Source organism: Rutilus rutilus, assembly GCF_951802725.1.
Source record: "Rutilus rutilus genome assembly, chromosome: 22".
Classification (NCBI taxonomy): domain Eukaryota; kingdom Metazoa; phylum Chordata; class Actinopteri; order Cypriniformes; family Leuciscidae; genus Rutilus; species Rutilus rutilus.
The window spans coordinates 5,573,566-5,590,109 of record NC_140227.1 but is presented as its reverse complement, the minus strand read 5'-3'; the positions used below and the strand labels follow the sequence as shown (position 1 = coordinate 5,590,109).

The following is a 16,544-nucleotide window of genomic DNA, read 5'->3' as shown; positions in this document are numbered from 1 at the left end:
ACTTTAAAGACAGGGGCGAGTCCAGAACAGTCATCAAAGAAATCGTCTCGGTTACTGATGTAACCCTCGTTCCCTGAAGGAGGGAAGGGGAGACGTTACGTCAACGTGACAACGTAATTGAGATCACTTCAGGGTGCCCTATAAACTTCGAGTGTCTACAGAACGAGCCAATGACTGTTGGTGTGCGTGAAAATCGCATCACGCAGTGCGGGTATAAACAGGAAGTGGGCACACGCACACATTGTTTTTCGCTGAGGAGCCGAGATCGTGACGGCCGTATAGCGATGGTCAGCAACGGTGGCGACGGGACATATGTATCCCATTCCCTCCTTCAGGGAACGAGGGTTACATCAGTAACCGAGACGTTCCCTTTCAGTCGCTCATGTTCGACGTAACGTCGACGTGATAATGTAATTGGGATCCCATGGAAAACGCCATGGTTGCTGCCACATCCAGTGCCCTACTCAAGACCCCCAATTAGGTGGGGCGGAAGGAGTTCAACTGTTGTTCCGTATATCCCACACAGGAACTCTTGTATTACACTGGGAAAGCATGCCTTTCCAGGGGAGAGGGGCGCTGCGGAGCCACATCCTGCCCGAACGGAGGTAACATGTGGAGAATACACATATGGACTGGCAGGAGGGGCAGTGCAACATATGGAATGTCACTGGGGTGGCTCCAGCCTAAGAAGGGGGAGGCAACACCAGACAGTGACGGCAGAGCGGACTCTGCCAAGGGAAAGACACGGGCTCACCACAGGGAGCTGATCGTGGAAGAATACGCATATGGGATCGCCGCAGGGATCACCACATATGGAACCCAGCCTAGCACAAGTTACACAAGAATACAAGCCCTAGGCCTGGCGTCGAGCACGACGCTCCGCAACGTCCGACCGCCAAAAGGGTGTGGAGGAACTCACAGGCTTCGCCTGAGTGGGGAACTCGACTGGAGCAAAAAGCGCACATATCTGTTCCAGTGGAAGGGAAAGCTCGGGAAGAAGGGAAAGGCGCAGCAAGCCGACACTGGAGCAGGAACTTCGGTGTTACCAGCTGGTTGAAGCGAACACACAGGAAGAAACCGGCTCAACACGTAGGCTATAAAACCTAATGCATGTGTTAGGTGTCGCCCAGTCCGCAGCTCTACAGATGTCTGTCAGCGAGGCGCCGTGTGCCAGCGCCCAAGAAGAAGCTACACCCCTAGTGGAGTGGGCTTTCAACCCGGGTGGGCAGGGTTTTTACGAAGCCATCCTTGGGCCATCCTCTGCTTGGAGACAGCCTTTCCCTTCTGCTGGCCTCTGTAACAGATGGAGAGCTGATCTGAGGTCATAAGGCTTTGCGTTCTGTCCACGTACAGACGCAGAGCGCAAACGGGACAGAGAAAAGCCAGGGCTGGGTCTGCCTCCCCTGAAGGCAGTTATTGCAGGTTCACTACCTGGTCCCGAAAGGGAGTGGTAGGAACCTTGGATCATGTCTCAGGATCATGTGAAAGTTATCCGGGCTGAATTCTAGGCAGGATTTGTCGACCGAAAATGCATGCAGGTCCCCTACCTTCTTGATGGAGGCCAATGCAACCAGGAGAACTGTCTTACAGGACAGGATTTTCAACTCAGCTGATTGCAAGGGCTCAAAGGGTGGTCTCTGAAGTGCTGAAAGGACCAGAGACAAGTCCCAAGAGGGTATAGAGAGCGGGCGAGGCGGATTTAGTCCGCGAGGCAGAAGCAGGTCATGCTTTGCCAACGACTTAACTTCAACTGCATCGTGATGTGCAGCAATAGCGGAAACATACACTTTAAGGATGGAAGGAGACAGCCTTCGCTCCAACCCTTGCAGGAAGGAAAGCACAGCTCTGATCGAGCAAGTTCGGGGGTTCTCCTCGTGAGAAGAACACCAGTCAACGAATAGGTTCCACTTCAACGCATAGAGGCGCCTCGTAGAGGGGGCTCTAGCATAAGTGATGGTGTCAACTACCGCCTGGGGTAGGTCTCCTAGAACCTCCGCGTCCTGTCCAGGGACCAGACATGGAGTTTCCAGAGGTCCGGACGTGGGTGCCACAGGGTGCTCCGTCTCTGAGAGAGCAGGTCCCGGGGGCCAGTGGCGGAACAGAAATAAAAGGAAACAAAAGATTCTCTGCGTGGCCCTCCACCGAGGGAAGGAGTGGTGCCTTCGCCACTTCCTGAAGAGCAGTCTGATCCACCTCTGGGTCGCCGGTCACAGGGTCGTTTGCACCTGCGCTTGCCTCCTGGTTTGGCCAGAACCAGCACGGCCCGCCCCAAGAAACCAACCATCCAACCGAGAAGGTTCGGGACGTGGTGGAGGGTTCTACTCAAGCCCGACCTTCTCAGCGGCCCGGGAAAGCATAGCTGCCCATTCTGGATCGGACTCGGGCAACGCTACACTCCCCGAAGGGGGTAATGTAGCCGAATCTTCATCTCCAGAGGAGCGAAGCTCCCCCTCCGATGCTGCGATTGACATCTGGTCGTCAGGAGGAGCCCCAAAAGACACGACTGGTTGTTCATGAGAAGGACCAGCAGTTTCTTTTGGAAGCTCCAGCGGCGGCCACATTTGTGAGGCATGAGGATCCCACAGAGATTATCTTGGCGGGGAAGCCCTCACGGGGATCCTCAGATCACCCTGGCTAAGCACCGAAGTAGGCCTATTCTGCAGGGCAGAATAGACGTTTGATCGGGGCATAGGCGAGGGGACTGCACCTCCCTTAAGGTAAGCGCCCGCAATGGAAACATGAACTATTCACAAATCTGCCTCAGCATGCTTAATGCCCAAACATGTGAGGCAACTATTGTGGCCGTCTGCTGGTGCCAGGGAACGACCACACCCAGAAACACACAAGCGAAATTACATCCTGAAAAGGATGCAGGGTTTGCTTGTGTTGCTCTTTTGTGAAGAAAAAAATAATAAAATATATATATATACTCTTTCCAATAATCTCACAGTGCTGAGGCACCCAGGAAATAGCCGCAGTGTACAGCAGTGCTGCAAACACTATCAGGGAAACGCCCACCGATACCGACACAGAAATAAGCTTGCTGTGAAAACAGCAGTTGTGGGAGCTTAAGCTCGCGCCATCACACCAACACTGGAACAGAGAGTCTTCAATGCTATTAGAGTCTTCATAGAATTTTTTAAGTCAAACAGAAAGCTCGACTCCGAAGTGAAAGACAATGTGTGTGTGCGCCTGCTTCCTGTTTATACCCACGCTACGGGGCGGGGCGGGGTGCATGACGTGATTCACGCACGCCAGCAGTCATTGGCTCGTTCTGTAGACACTCGAAGTTGATAGGGCTCCCTGAAGTGATCTCAATTACGTCGTCACGTCGACGTTACGTCGAACGTAAATGACTGAAAGGGAACTCAACCTCGTATGGACTCTGATCTACCTGTAGAGACTATTGCAAGGAAAGAATTGTGAAGAATTGAGAAACTGTAACGTGACAGCAATTATTATTATTTTTTTTATAAATCCTGATATGCGAGTTCTAGAGTTAAATACATAGATGTTGTTAGGTAAGGTTACTGGTTTGGGGGAAAACATGTAAATTATGTTGTAATCGTATAACAGAAATGTAACCTGAAGTATTTGACTAAAAGGGGAAGGTGTCAAGGTATCATGTAATACCTGAGCATAAGTGTGTTCATGATGTAGACTAACTGAATACAATGTTGTTCTAAGGGGCTCTTCAATAAACTTCAAGCAATATGACTAATGCCTCCTTGTAAATGCCTACCAGAAAAGTTACTTTCTTTTAAGCTTTTTTGATGAACACTTGGCTGCTTATTATAATTTATTTTAGAAAATTAAACTTTATTATTGTAGATTTTAAGGAACCGTTAATATTTTTTTTTATGTGATATTTGAAAAGCTGCTTTAGCACCATTGATCTCCAGCTATCGAAGGGACTGTTCAGTTAGCTTTCAGCCTGAGATCAGTGCTAAACACAGGCATGTTCTCTACTTCAGGGGGTCATGATCTTTCAATGTGGTTTGACACAGAGTCACCAGAGAAGAAAATGGGGTTACATTGGGTTAATCATGTCCAATTTCTCTCATTGTAAGATATTCTTTCTCTGACCTGACATTAGAAAAGGACTTTCCAATAGATCCTATTTTAATAGTGGGCTGTTAAAATGTTTTTGTTTTAAAAACTGTATAAAATTTTATAAATTATAAAGCTGTTTTTGATTATAAATATGGGGACAGGTGAGCACAGTCATTTACGTCATTACATTAATGTCACTAACTGACTCTGACTTGCCAGATTTTTGTAGTACATACAGTATAGTGGATTTTGTGTGCAATGAGTTGTGAGTGCATTCTTGTTTCTCTTCCACAGCCTACAAAGTGAATCAGCACTCACGCTGATTCTGAATGAATGTTTACACAACAGATTCTGGTCGACGGTTTGATTACTTTGTCATTCACTAATCTTTAATGGAAGTATTCTGCATGTTGTTATATAAAGATAAATGTTGGCCACTTTATAGAAATGCATTCTTTTAGATATCCTCATCAAAGTGAGCAGTACTTCATGACAGTTAATAAGGCCTAATCACACCAAATGCCAATATTTCATAAAATTTTAATAGTTAATAATAATAAAATCCCCTCACAGCCTCATTTTAATTCACAAAAAAATTCAATATGACATCTACCCTAAAACCCACGAGTCATAAGAAACCCAATAGGCTATTCCTATCCCCCAAGCTACCCCAGTTACCACCCCCTGCCTTGAATTTATAAATGTATTATTGACTGATTGAATTAAGATATTGACTTAATGAAATGCAGTATTGTTGACTGATTGACTTAAGATATTGACTTAAAGAAATGCAGGATTGTTTAGTTGGACTCTGACTTAAGTTTGACTTGGCCCCTTTTGGACTCGTACTCGACTTGGACTCGACTAAGGTGGACTCAAACCCAACACTAGTGAATAAGCCAGTCAGTCTGCTCGATTTCCTTCTCTTATTTCTCTGGCTTTGTCGGTATTGCTGAGAAAACAGATATGCTTTGACAAGTTTTCAGCCAAGGGACATTTTCCTGACAATCTGGGGAATATAATTTCTGCCTGGTAATTACAACACCAGCTGTTGAAAAGTATTTACATGTCATTAAAATAGTTTCTATCGGAAGTCACACAGAATGTGTGGCAGAATTATGTATGCTGTCTCTTTCTTACTTCGTATCCCTGTGCGTCTGCTCTGCACAGTCAGAGGTGTCAGTGTGCAGTGACCATATGAGAAAGAGCTGGTGTCCAAGGGGCTGTGAAGAGCGTCCAATGTCGCACTCTCTCTGAAAAGAAAGAAGGCACATTTGTGAAGTACCTTCCTGCCTTTTGCTCACTACAACTGTCAATGCTGTCAGCTCTGTTAAGAAAGGTCTGGTAAAAATAGATGGTCTAACTTGGGCTATCTGTGTTTGCCTGTTATGAATTACACACCTGCCAGCTGAACATGTCTCTGCTGATTATAGATGGTGAAAAAATATTAACTATATATGCACTTTTCATGCCCTGCACTTTTCTGGTCTCTGAACGCTGATAATTATGACATTAAACATGTAACAAGTTCAGGGGTCCACAATTCAATTTCACGAATGACATGCAGATTGTGAAACACTTTTATATATTTTCAAAGAAAGATTGCATCAAAGGAGAAAACAGCTTCATATCACTTTCATTGAGCCCTTGTAACATGGTTGTCATCTTTTCATCTGGCAATGCCTTGAATAACTTTTTATTGAATAAATATTTTTTATTTTTTACATTTAATAACATTATTCGTTATCCAAAAACTGCAGCCAGCTGCACACAAACATAATCTTGAAAGTTCAAGAAATACTTTACCCCAAATTTAAATAAAAAAGTAGGGAATTATATTAAATAAAGAAAATATTATTTTTACAACCAATATGATTGATTGATTGATTGATTGATTGATTGATTGATTGAGAATTGCAGCATTATTTAAATTTGAACTAAGCACCCTCATTGCAAGTTTCCATTACCAACAAATTAAGCATAGTATGTATTATATTGATGCAATGTAAATAAAATGAACTTGAGCACATATCTGAAATTTTACAATGAATGAATGAATAGATACATACATACATGCATACATACAATATTTATTCCTAATACTAATATTTGTTTTATTACTCTTAATTAAAAATACACTGTACAAAATTAATGCATTTGCATGCTTTACGGTACTATTTTGGGAAAATATTTCTTAATTGTCATAAAATGTATGTCATAATGCAAAATAAATAAATAAAAATCTCAATGATCATAAAATTAGGCTTCATTTTCATAATTATTATTATTATTTCTTCTTTGAAGTTGGACTGAAATATGACCTGCAAATGATTTTTGACACCCTACTACATTTCTTTGTTCATTTTCTTGTCTCGGCATAATATGTTGATAACTTCCCGACTTGCCTAAAATTCCTCAAATGTGCTCAGATAAGCACATTTCGTGTAATCAATTATTTAATTTCTCCCTCTTCCTGAACAGAGAACAAAAGATTGTCCTCTGAATTTCTTTTTGTTCTGTTGTAATTATGCGATGACCTTCTGTGTCACGTTCATAAGCCGCTGAATGCGACTCAAGGTCCCAATGTCAAGAGGCAGCCAGATAGTCAAGATGTTCCCCATTTATTGCTACGCTGTGTTAAATGTCAAGAAGAGGCCGCAAAACCTATTATGTTCCCCATTCTGCATTAATTTGTGTCTTTTAATGAGCACATAAATTCATACATTAGCATGAGCCTAAGGGAAAGCCTCAACGTGTGCCATATGCTTCCTTCCACTAGGTGGCGAACCTCATGTTTTCGTAGAAAGGCTCCTCCTGCTCCTTAAGTGTAGTTGGATGTGGTCGTGGGGATTTGTCCCCCCGGCTGGAAGCTTTGTTGAGGAGCTTTGCATATGCCTTTAGGGTAAATTGAAAAGATGTTGTTTAGACATCTATACAGCTGTTGGTGTGAAGCCATGCGGATGTAGCTCGTCCCTGCCGAGAGCAAACCGCTATATTCACACGGGCAAGAACATGCTGGGTCTGCTGAAGAGCTGAAGGGTCTTACAGATTTGCCATATGGAGCCACTTATGAAAAACAATGTATGCTGGAGGTCTTAAAGAAACAGATGTACAGTATGTATACATAGAAGACAACAACAACAAAATAAAAGACACTTTATTTTGTGGTATGTTTCTTTTTTTAACATAATTCATATAATCATATTATATATTATAATTTTATGTAATTCATATACAAAATGTTCCAGCATATAATCAAATTCAAAGTGATATTTATTTTCTAATCCTTTTCATTCTTCGAATCTGTGATCAAAAGGTTTTTGAAAATTGGCTAATCTAAGATGAAAGGCATTTCTTATTTGCATGTTCTAGACTGCCATTTACCACATTACTTTCACTAAAAATATTAATATGAATGGCTTTAAAGGTGAAATATGGAATGTTTTCGATGTAAAATAAGACAGTATGATGCCATAAATCATGTCACATATTGAGAGTTGTGCTATTGCGTTTTAAGCGATTGGATTTCCATCTGGCGAGCAATAATAAGAGTAACTCACAGGAACTTGCACTGAAGGCCAGATCTAGGGAGCAGAATGCATAGAGACTTCAATGTGTTTGTATTTTTTATTTATTTTTATTTTTACTTGGGGCATTAACTAGGAAGGCCTTCGTAAATACCCAGAAAACCCATCAGAACACATTAGCAACTGCATTGAAACACCCTGGCAACCATCTACAGCACCTCAAAGTATTGAGTGAATGTAAACATTTTTGCATCTGTGTTTGGTGCCATAAGCAGTGCCACTTTTAGGGGGGTATTTTTAGGTGAAGCTGTTATGGTGCAATTTCTTATTCGACCATCCCCAGGCATTCGGTTCGACTCCAGCTCTGATTTCTAAGTATCTCCACGGAGCCCCCGCTTCAAGCTGCATGCCCGGTGAACATTCCTCTTTTGCTAGTCTGATGTAGTGGTGCATGTCATCGAACATTTGAGTGGATGCCTCCAGTGATGGCGGAGTTACAGAGCTGTGTCAGAAAGTAGAGAATCCAGACAGCGGGCCATCCACAGTGCTCATGTGACAAATTAAGATGGCAATCCTGGAATTTGCTGCCTTTTCAATGTCTGTCTCCCTGTGGAGATTGGACATGATGGAATAATTTTGTTCCGTGTTTCTGGATTTCAGCTGAGGGCTATTATGCCATATTTCAAGATCCCATGAAACGGCTCAAGAGGAAGCTGGAGCAGTCCAAATCATATCGTTTTGCACCGATTAGTGTAATGAATTCAATTGTAATGCTTTACAATAAGATTCAATTAGTTAACATTAGTTAATGCATTAGATACTATAAATTAACAACAAACATTTAATTCAATATTTATTAATCTAGGTTAATGTTAATATATTATTATACTTTTGTTTATTGTTAATGCATGTTGACTCTGAAACCCTCCACCTCCCCAGCTCCACCTGTCCGCTACAGGATTTACATGTCTGTTCATGCAGCAGCAGCAGCAGCAGCAGCATATCTTACATGCTCATAGCAGCATGTCTGTGTATCTAATGGCAGTTGCAAGTCCATACTTCTAGTCCTAGTCCACCAAGACCAAATACATTAACATTGTCATATTCATTAACATGCCAGAAACTACTTTGAGAGCTGTCATGATTGAAATACAGTCTATAACTGAAGCGCAAGATAGGACCAGCTGCGTCTGAGAGACAAGCACCTCAAGTACCCGTATGAGCGATCATTATACATAATGTCGCTGGTCATTATTTGGGGAACAACTGACCTCGGAATGTCGCAAGTGACTAATCAGAATCAAGCATTTCAGAGAGACATGTAATAAGTATAATTAACATATAACCGAGCTAATTAATATTACAATGTAAAGAATTTAATTTAATTTAATTTAATTTAATTTAATTTAATTTAATTTAATTTAATTTAATTTAATTTAATTTAATTTGTCAGCCTGGCTAAGCTGCCGTTTAGTTGGTCGACCAAAACCCCTCTGAAATTAGCATACGACATGTACTGTATATGCATAAGTATGTAAATTAGTTATATTCTAAGGCAGTGGTTTAAAATGTTGCAAAGTAATGCCATTTGCGAAATAAATGCACTTCTAAACAGACCCTAACATGTGTTTCATGATCTACTCTGAATTTCCTGCTCACAGCAGCTGTGCTCTTTTCCAGGAACGCTCTTCCCCTCTGTTCTCTGCTCTCGGCAAAAATGTGATACTGACGAGCATCTACTCTTGAAGTGTCGCTCCGAATCACTCAGATCTGAGGAACGGTTTTCCATTTAGTTCTACAAGCTCTGAAAACAAATAGGAAACTACATTCCACCCCCACCCAAAACACTTCTCCATCCCAAAGTTCATCTTATGGATGGATTGAGATGGCCTCAAGGGGAACCATGGTGCGCTATGATGCCGTCTGATAGAATGAAGGGGAAAAAAAAACAGCTTCTTAGCTCGCACTGTTTGTCTTTAAGATAGAGTACAAATGCAGACAAGCAGAGAGCATCCAGATGATAACTAACTCTGACACACTCAGCTGAAACACAGTTTTGTTTGTCTTTTCAAACAAGGCCTATGGCAGCTTAACCATATATTACAATGATGGTTTTTTTCCCCCACAAAACTGTGAGAATTGTAAAAAAAAAAACACAAAAAACTCAATGCAGCTTTTATTTCAATTGGCATCTAGTTCAAATGTTTTATTGCTGGATAGATTATTGGTAAATGTGATTTTTGTTTTAATACCAACATGCTGCAACCTTTAACAGTCAGTGCTGACATGTAATATAGTGTGACTATGTGACAGTCAAATTTAATCACTTATTTCTGTAGTTCTGTCACACCAGATATCTGTATGAATCCAGCAAGCCCTTTGTCTAAATCACTTATCACCGACATTTTTCACACGCATTTCCTTTAATGTGTGTGTGTGTGTATATAGGGGAGAGCGGGGCACAACCTCTAACGCAGGGTTAAAGGCAGGGTAGGCAAGTTTTTTCTAAAAAACTTTTTCCCAAATTTGTTTAAACTGTCTTTATATACCAATACATAATTAAAATGTAAGTTCTCTGAAAAGGAGAGTATACAAATCGAGTGTCTGTAGTCCTCTCAGGGCTGCAATAAACACAGCTACTTATTTCCATTCGGAACAGATGAAATGATTGGCTGGGCGACTGTCACTCTCCCTCGCTACCATGGCTACCACCCCTGCTGCTACAGGAGCTGCCCACATGCGCGCACCCGTTTGCCTCGAGGAGGGGAAGCTAGGAAGAATCACAATTATGGCAGAGAAAGAGCAGTCAAAATCCCCAGTACCTGCATATACAGTCAGCGAAGGCAAACAAGGCAAAAAAAAGGAAGACAGTATTCGAAAAGGCTATGACCAAAAAGTTTTTGGATAAAACAAGAAGTCAGACGAGAGTCAATATTGGTGTGACTTTCCAGCGGTGGCGACAACTGAGGGACCTCAAGGGTCATAATGATAAAGTTAGGTATTTTATTACATGTGATTCTGACATGATGTCACTACATGCACTGTGCTCCTCTCTGCTCGGCGCCGGCAAACGCGTCCTCCAGCTGAGCAGTCGGCATCGCGCGTTCATGTGTTTTGGGGGCGTGGCTTTAGAAGGAGCCCAGAGGGGAGGGGGTGGGAGTGAATGGAATAAGTAGCTGTGTTTATTGCAGCCCTATAGTTAGTCTGGGTCAAGCAGGTTGTGTTTCCTTTCTATTTCTCTTGCTGCCAGAAGACGGTCTCCAGCGGATTTGTGGAAAGGTTTGATAAGATTTCGAGAAGAGACTGGACAAAGAGTGTTTTGACACCATGCAAGTACATTTTTTTATCATACGTTTTTTTTCCGGTTTCTGAGTTGGGTGTGTACGTCACCAAATCTAACTTTATATTACCTTAATCACTGTCTTGTTGGCTAAAACATAGCACCATTTTGAAACATATCAGCAACTCCTAGCAACTGTTGGCTAGGCTTAAACAATTTTTTACACAGCGGGGTTAGTTGTAGCACAGTGTTACAACTAAGTTGCCAAGTGTACAATGATAATGAAATGAAAACAGGGTGTCACACAACTTTTCAGGTTTGAGTATTTATTTATATATTTATTTTGCCATATTTAACCATGGCCTCAGATTTGGAGGTGCTGATTCTCATCCCAGCCCCTTCACACTCGGCATGCTGAAGGTCCTGGTCTGATGGGGCAAACACGACAACATCATCCGCTAAAAGCAGAGACGAAATCGTGTGGTCCCCAAACCTGACACCCTCCGGCCCCTGGCTGCGCCTAGAAACAGAACCGGTGACAAAGGGTAGCCCTGCCGGAGTCTGACTCACTGGGGGGGGGGTCGTCACATTATGAAATAAATGCTTTTCTCCAAAACACGCTGGCCATAATTATTGGCTCCCTGTTATTAAATACCTTTTGCAATCTCCTTTTTCCAAGATAACAGCTCTGAGTTTTCTCCAATAATGCCTGATGAGTTTGGAGAACAACTGACAAGAGACCAGAGATCATTCCTCCATACAGAATCTGTTCAGATCCTTCAGATTCCCTGATCCATGTTGGGGCCTCTTCTCTTCAGTTCACCCCACCCATTTTTTATAGGGTTCAGTTTAGGGGACTGGGACGGTCATGGCAGAAGCTTAATTTTGTGCTCAGTTACCCATTTTTGTGTTGATTTTGATGTTTGTTTTGGACCGTTGTCGGTTGTCCTGATGGAAGATCCAACCACGGCCCATTATAAGATTTCTAGCAGAGGTAGTCAGGTTTTGATTTTTTTTTTTTATCTGTTGGTATTTGCTAGAATCCATAATACCATGTATCTGAACAAGATGTCCAGGACCTCCAGCAAAAAAATAACAACATATAAGATCCAGCAGTATATTTAACCGTAGGCATGGGGTACTCTTCATCCCTGTTTGCACCAAACACATCTGCTGGGCTTGCTGCCAAAAAGCCCTTTTTTTTGTTTCATCTGACCACAGAATCCGGTCATGTCTGACAACTGAATATGCTGGAGTTTAGTTTTGGAGGAGCGAGGAGGATTTTTCTTGAAACTCTCCCAAACAACATGTGGGGATGTAGGGGTTGTTTGATCTATTTTTTTAGGCATTCTGATCCCCAAGACTCAAGTAATCTCTGCAATTCTCCATCTGTGATCCTTGGAGAGTCTTTGGCCACTCAAACTTTCCTCCTCACCGTGTATTAAGACAATATAGACACATGTCTTGTTCCAGGCAGATTCATAACATCTTTAGTTGATTGGAACTTCTTAATTATTGCCCTGATGGTCAAAATGAGGATTTTCAAATATTTAGCTATTTTCTTACAGCCACTTTCTATTTTGTGATGCTCAACAATCTTTTGATGCACATCAGAACTATATTCTTTGGTTTTACTCATTGTGATGGATGATTAAGGGAATTTGGCTGTTGTGTTTTCTCATATTTAAACTCCTGTGAAACAAGAAGTCATAGTTCGACAATTTCATGTTCCTAGTCACTCTGGTGTGAAAAAAAAAAAAAAAAAGTAAATATTATTGGGAATATACTTCAGAAATATTTTACTCGTAAACAATTCTAGGGGTGGCAATAATTGTGGCCAACGTGTTTTGGAGAAAAACATGTATTTCATAATGTGATAATTTTAAGTGGCCCCTTAAAAGAATGAACAATACTTCTTCAGCATTTATTAATCTTAGTTAATATTAATTTCAGCATTTACTAATACATTATTCAAATCAAAGGTTGTATTTGTTAGCATTATTTAATGCACTGTGAACTAACATGAACAAACAAAGATTAATAAATACTGTAACAAATACATATTGCTCATTGTTAGTTCATGTTAGTTAATACATTAACTAATGTTAACTAATGAACCTTATTGTAAAGTGTTACCAAAATATTCTGGGGGCCATGAAACCTTTGTGAAAATGATCAAAAATGCTGGTGGCTGGTGGCTGGCAACTTTTTTCAAAATGATGGCAGGGAAAGAGTTAATAAATGTATATAGACTAAAGAGAGACAATAAAAATGATAGTATTTCAGTATGCAAATAGTATGATGACATATGACTGATGATTACTTGCATCAATGTACGTCAAAGGGAGATTTTCATATTTTAATCTTATTTAATTTAAAGAAAAAAAAGAAAAAAAACAAGGCTAAAATTATCTACAAAATACAATTTCAATGGAGATTTGAATATGTTAAACAGTTATAGCTGCATTGCAGAATGTTAAATACTTGAGGTCAGAAACACTAACCTGAATGATTGAGGAATATTAATACGCTGCTGCCTGACAAGAACTTTAATAGCTATGGGGGATTGAAATTTGGGGTTCTCACAGGAAGTGCTAATGTTTGGTTTTATATTTTCAGCTCCAAAAACATGACCGGGAAAGTGAGGATGTTCCTTCCAAATGGAGATCAGAAGAGGAGATGGCCAGAGAGGCGACAGAACTACACAGCCTCTTCAACTAGCTTTTTTGAGGTAATAATGTGTTATGAAGAGGACGACCAATATTGGATTTTGTAACTATTACCAAAGGTGGGAGGGGAAAAAAGACAATGTCTGGTTCTAGGTTGCAGTTTGTTGTGCAACCAAATATCTCAATAATAATACAATAAAATAAAAGATTCAGTGCATAACGTCAGAATTCGACTGTGAACAAGCCCTCGATACAAAAGGGGCAGACTTCTTTTTATTCTTTTTCTATTCACCAGATGGGTTTTTAAAAATAATTATTCACCAGATGTCAGATGAAGTTGAATATGCGTTGTATATGGTGGTCTGATGTGGCATGCTTCCATATACTCATCTTTTACTTGGCACGTGTTCACTTCAATTTAGGACACTTGATTGTCTCATAAAAATAGCATGATATGCATTAAATTCAGGATTAAATTAAAATGTATTGTGAGTGATGACACATTTAGACTCTAAAAACCTCCATTGCTGCCGATGGAAAAACATATATCATATTGCTTTTGTCAAAATCCAATAAAATGTCCTACCCCTTATTAGTCATTTTCTCTGTAACAAATCTCTCTAAGTTAAATATCTTTCATCACTTTTTTTGTTTGTTTTTTTCAACAGGAGAATTTCATCTTTTGTGACCCTTTATTCAAATTAAAATTTAAGTTCATTTTCTGAATAGTGTGTAATTATTTTTGAAAACATGTCTGAAAGCAATTTTGGTTAAAGTGTTCACTTAGTTGTCACAAATTTCTGCACAAAACAATGAACAAACTGTTGTGATATTTTTTGGTGTGTATCAAAAATCTTTTACTGAACATCAAGTACATTCATTATCAGCCATTATAAGCTGAAATAAGATTTTACACAAAGGTCAAGCTGCAATATAGGAATAAAACACTGTGTGCCATTATATTAAAGGAGAACTCCGGTCAATTTTAACATTAAGCTCATTTTTTTGTACATTTGGAGTGCTGTCAGTACAGAGAACAACGACAAAAATCGGTGTTGCCTACACCGTGTTATCCTCGTTTTAAAATTTGCACCCTGTTGACTTCAATGGGGCAAGTTTTAAACCTGATTTTAGCCTCTTAACATCCTTGATGTGTCATTACAAGTGCACAGGTCATGTGAGTGATTCCTTCGGAGTGAACGCGGGTGAATCTGACTGCAGTAGATGTGAAAGAAATATATAAAAAATGATGTTTATTCAGCCAGCGCACATACCTGTATTTACATCCTGTTTTCGGTCGCAGTCCACAGTAGTCGATTGTCGAGTTCACGCGCATAGGTTTAGTTACCTATGATCACGCGCGTGAACTCGACAATCGACTACTGTGGACTTCGACCGAAAACAGGATGTAAATACAGGTATGTGCGCTGGCTGAATAAACATCATTTTTATTCATATCTTTCACATCTACTGCAGTCAGATTCACCCGCGTTCACTCCGAAGGAATCACTCACATGACCTGTGCACTTGTAATGACACATCAAGGATGTTAAGAGGCTAAAAGCAGGTTTAAAACTTGCCCCATTGAAGTAAACAGGGTGCAAATTTTAAAAAGAGGATAACACGTGATAGGCAACACCGATTTTTGTCGTTGTTCTCTGTACTGACAGCATTCCAAATGTACAAAAAAAATGAGCTTAATGTTAAAATTGACCGGAGTTCTCCTTTAAGTCAATTTAAACCAGTTTGGTGGGTGTAAGGATAATGGTTTGGTAAACTAAAAGCGTTGACCTGCTCCACTTGCATGAGTTCCGTGCTTTTACTGATGCCTGAATTGCAGAAACTTGTTTTAATGAAATCTCTTCATGCACATATTGAAAAATGACACTGCAAGCTATAGTAGCCTTAATAGAGAATCTAGAATAATCACATACAATAAACAGAGATGTTGCGTTTGCGACAAATAAGCCTTTATTGTCAGAGTGTAGTTACCTTACCCGCGGTCCCAGTGCTGGAAAGTATTATGAGTTTTATCATTTTATCAATGTGGAAATAAAGTGGTCTTGACTGGCCCCTTACTCATCTGGAAAAAGGAAATACAATTCTGACAGGGTAATGTGTACCAACCCATAGCCCTTTCAGAGTAATCAAGTTGTAAAAAAGGCCCATGAATTTTAAACAATATCATTATCCACAAGGGAAGTATAACAGTTTGAACGGAGAAGGAATCTGTCACAACTTTCAAAACAGAAATAAAATTCACCTAGCTTGACTCCAATAGGACAGGCACACATTGTAGTTTGTTGTCGTTATTTCAGTGTAAAAGGCCCAATTTCCTTTTGAAAATGCAGGTTAAGCTGCTCATAACTGGTTTAAGTTGGTCTCTCAGCCTGGATAAGTTGATATTTGGTTGGCCAGCTGGTCTCCCGGCCTGACCTGTTGACAAGTGTCCAATCCCTTCAAAATCAAACCACCAGCTAAAACCTGAGCCTCCGAAACATCCCGAAATGTCTCTAAATGTACAGGAAACAAAGTTGCGGCAAACTATAAAGGTGTATAAAAGATAAGATTAAGATTAAGCTAGCTAATCTAGCTAATATATGAATTCTGGTAAATATGAAACATAACATTTTGTCCTTATTGGATTATACTAACAGTTTAAAAGGGCAGCATGGGCTTCAGATCAAAATTCCAATCTAGATTGCATATAGTAGCTTTCAATAGGTTGTTATTAACTCATTTGTCTTTTTAATTGAGTTAGTAGATCTAAATGTCCATGTGTCATACAACTGATTATGTCAGAATGTTATGACATTGTGAATCATGCAGAACCTGATTTCACTCCTGAATATCAACATGTTTGTTGATCCTGGAACAACATTTCAATCAACCATCAGATTTGAGGGACACATTTACAGTTTATGTCAAGTTTAGGCTTACAACCAGGGTTAGGTGCTTCTACATCAGTGTTATTTACAAATCATTTCCCTCTGATTTTAGGGATAACTTGTGGGT

At 40.4% G+C, this 16,544-nt stretch overlaps 1 protein-coding gene across 3 annotated transcripts in view; it reads left to right on the top strand.

Annotated features, from left to right (window-relative positions):
- The window catches only part of fhit (fragile histidine triad diadenosine triphosphatase), a 346,802-nt gene extending 332,549 nt beyond the window's left edge, over positions 1–14,253 (top strand). For all 3 annotated transcript variants that reach the window (XM_084395270.1, XM_084395268.1, XM_084395269.1), the window contains 2 exons: positions 13,480–13,591; positions 14,198–14,253. In XM_084395270.1, coding sequence (XP_084251396.1) covers positions 13,480–13,581 — 102 coding nt within the window. In that variant the 3' untranslated portion in view covers positions 13,582–13,591; positions 14,198–14,253. The remainder of the gene's footprint in view (positions 1–13,479; positions 13,592–14,197) is intronic.
- The last annotated feature ends 2,291 nt before the right edge of the window (positions 14,254–16,544 follow it).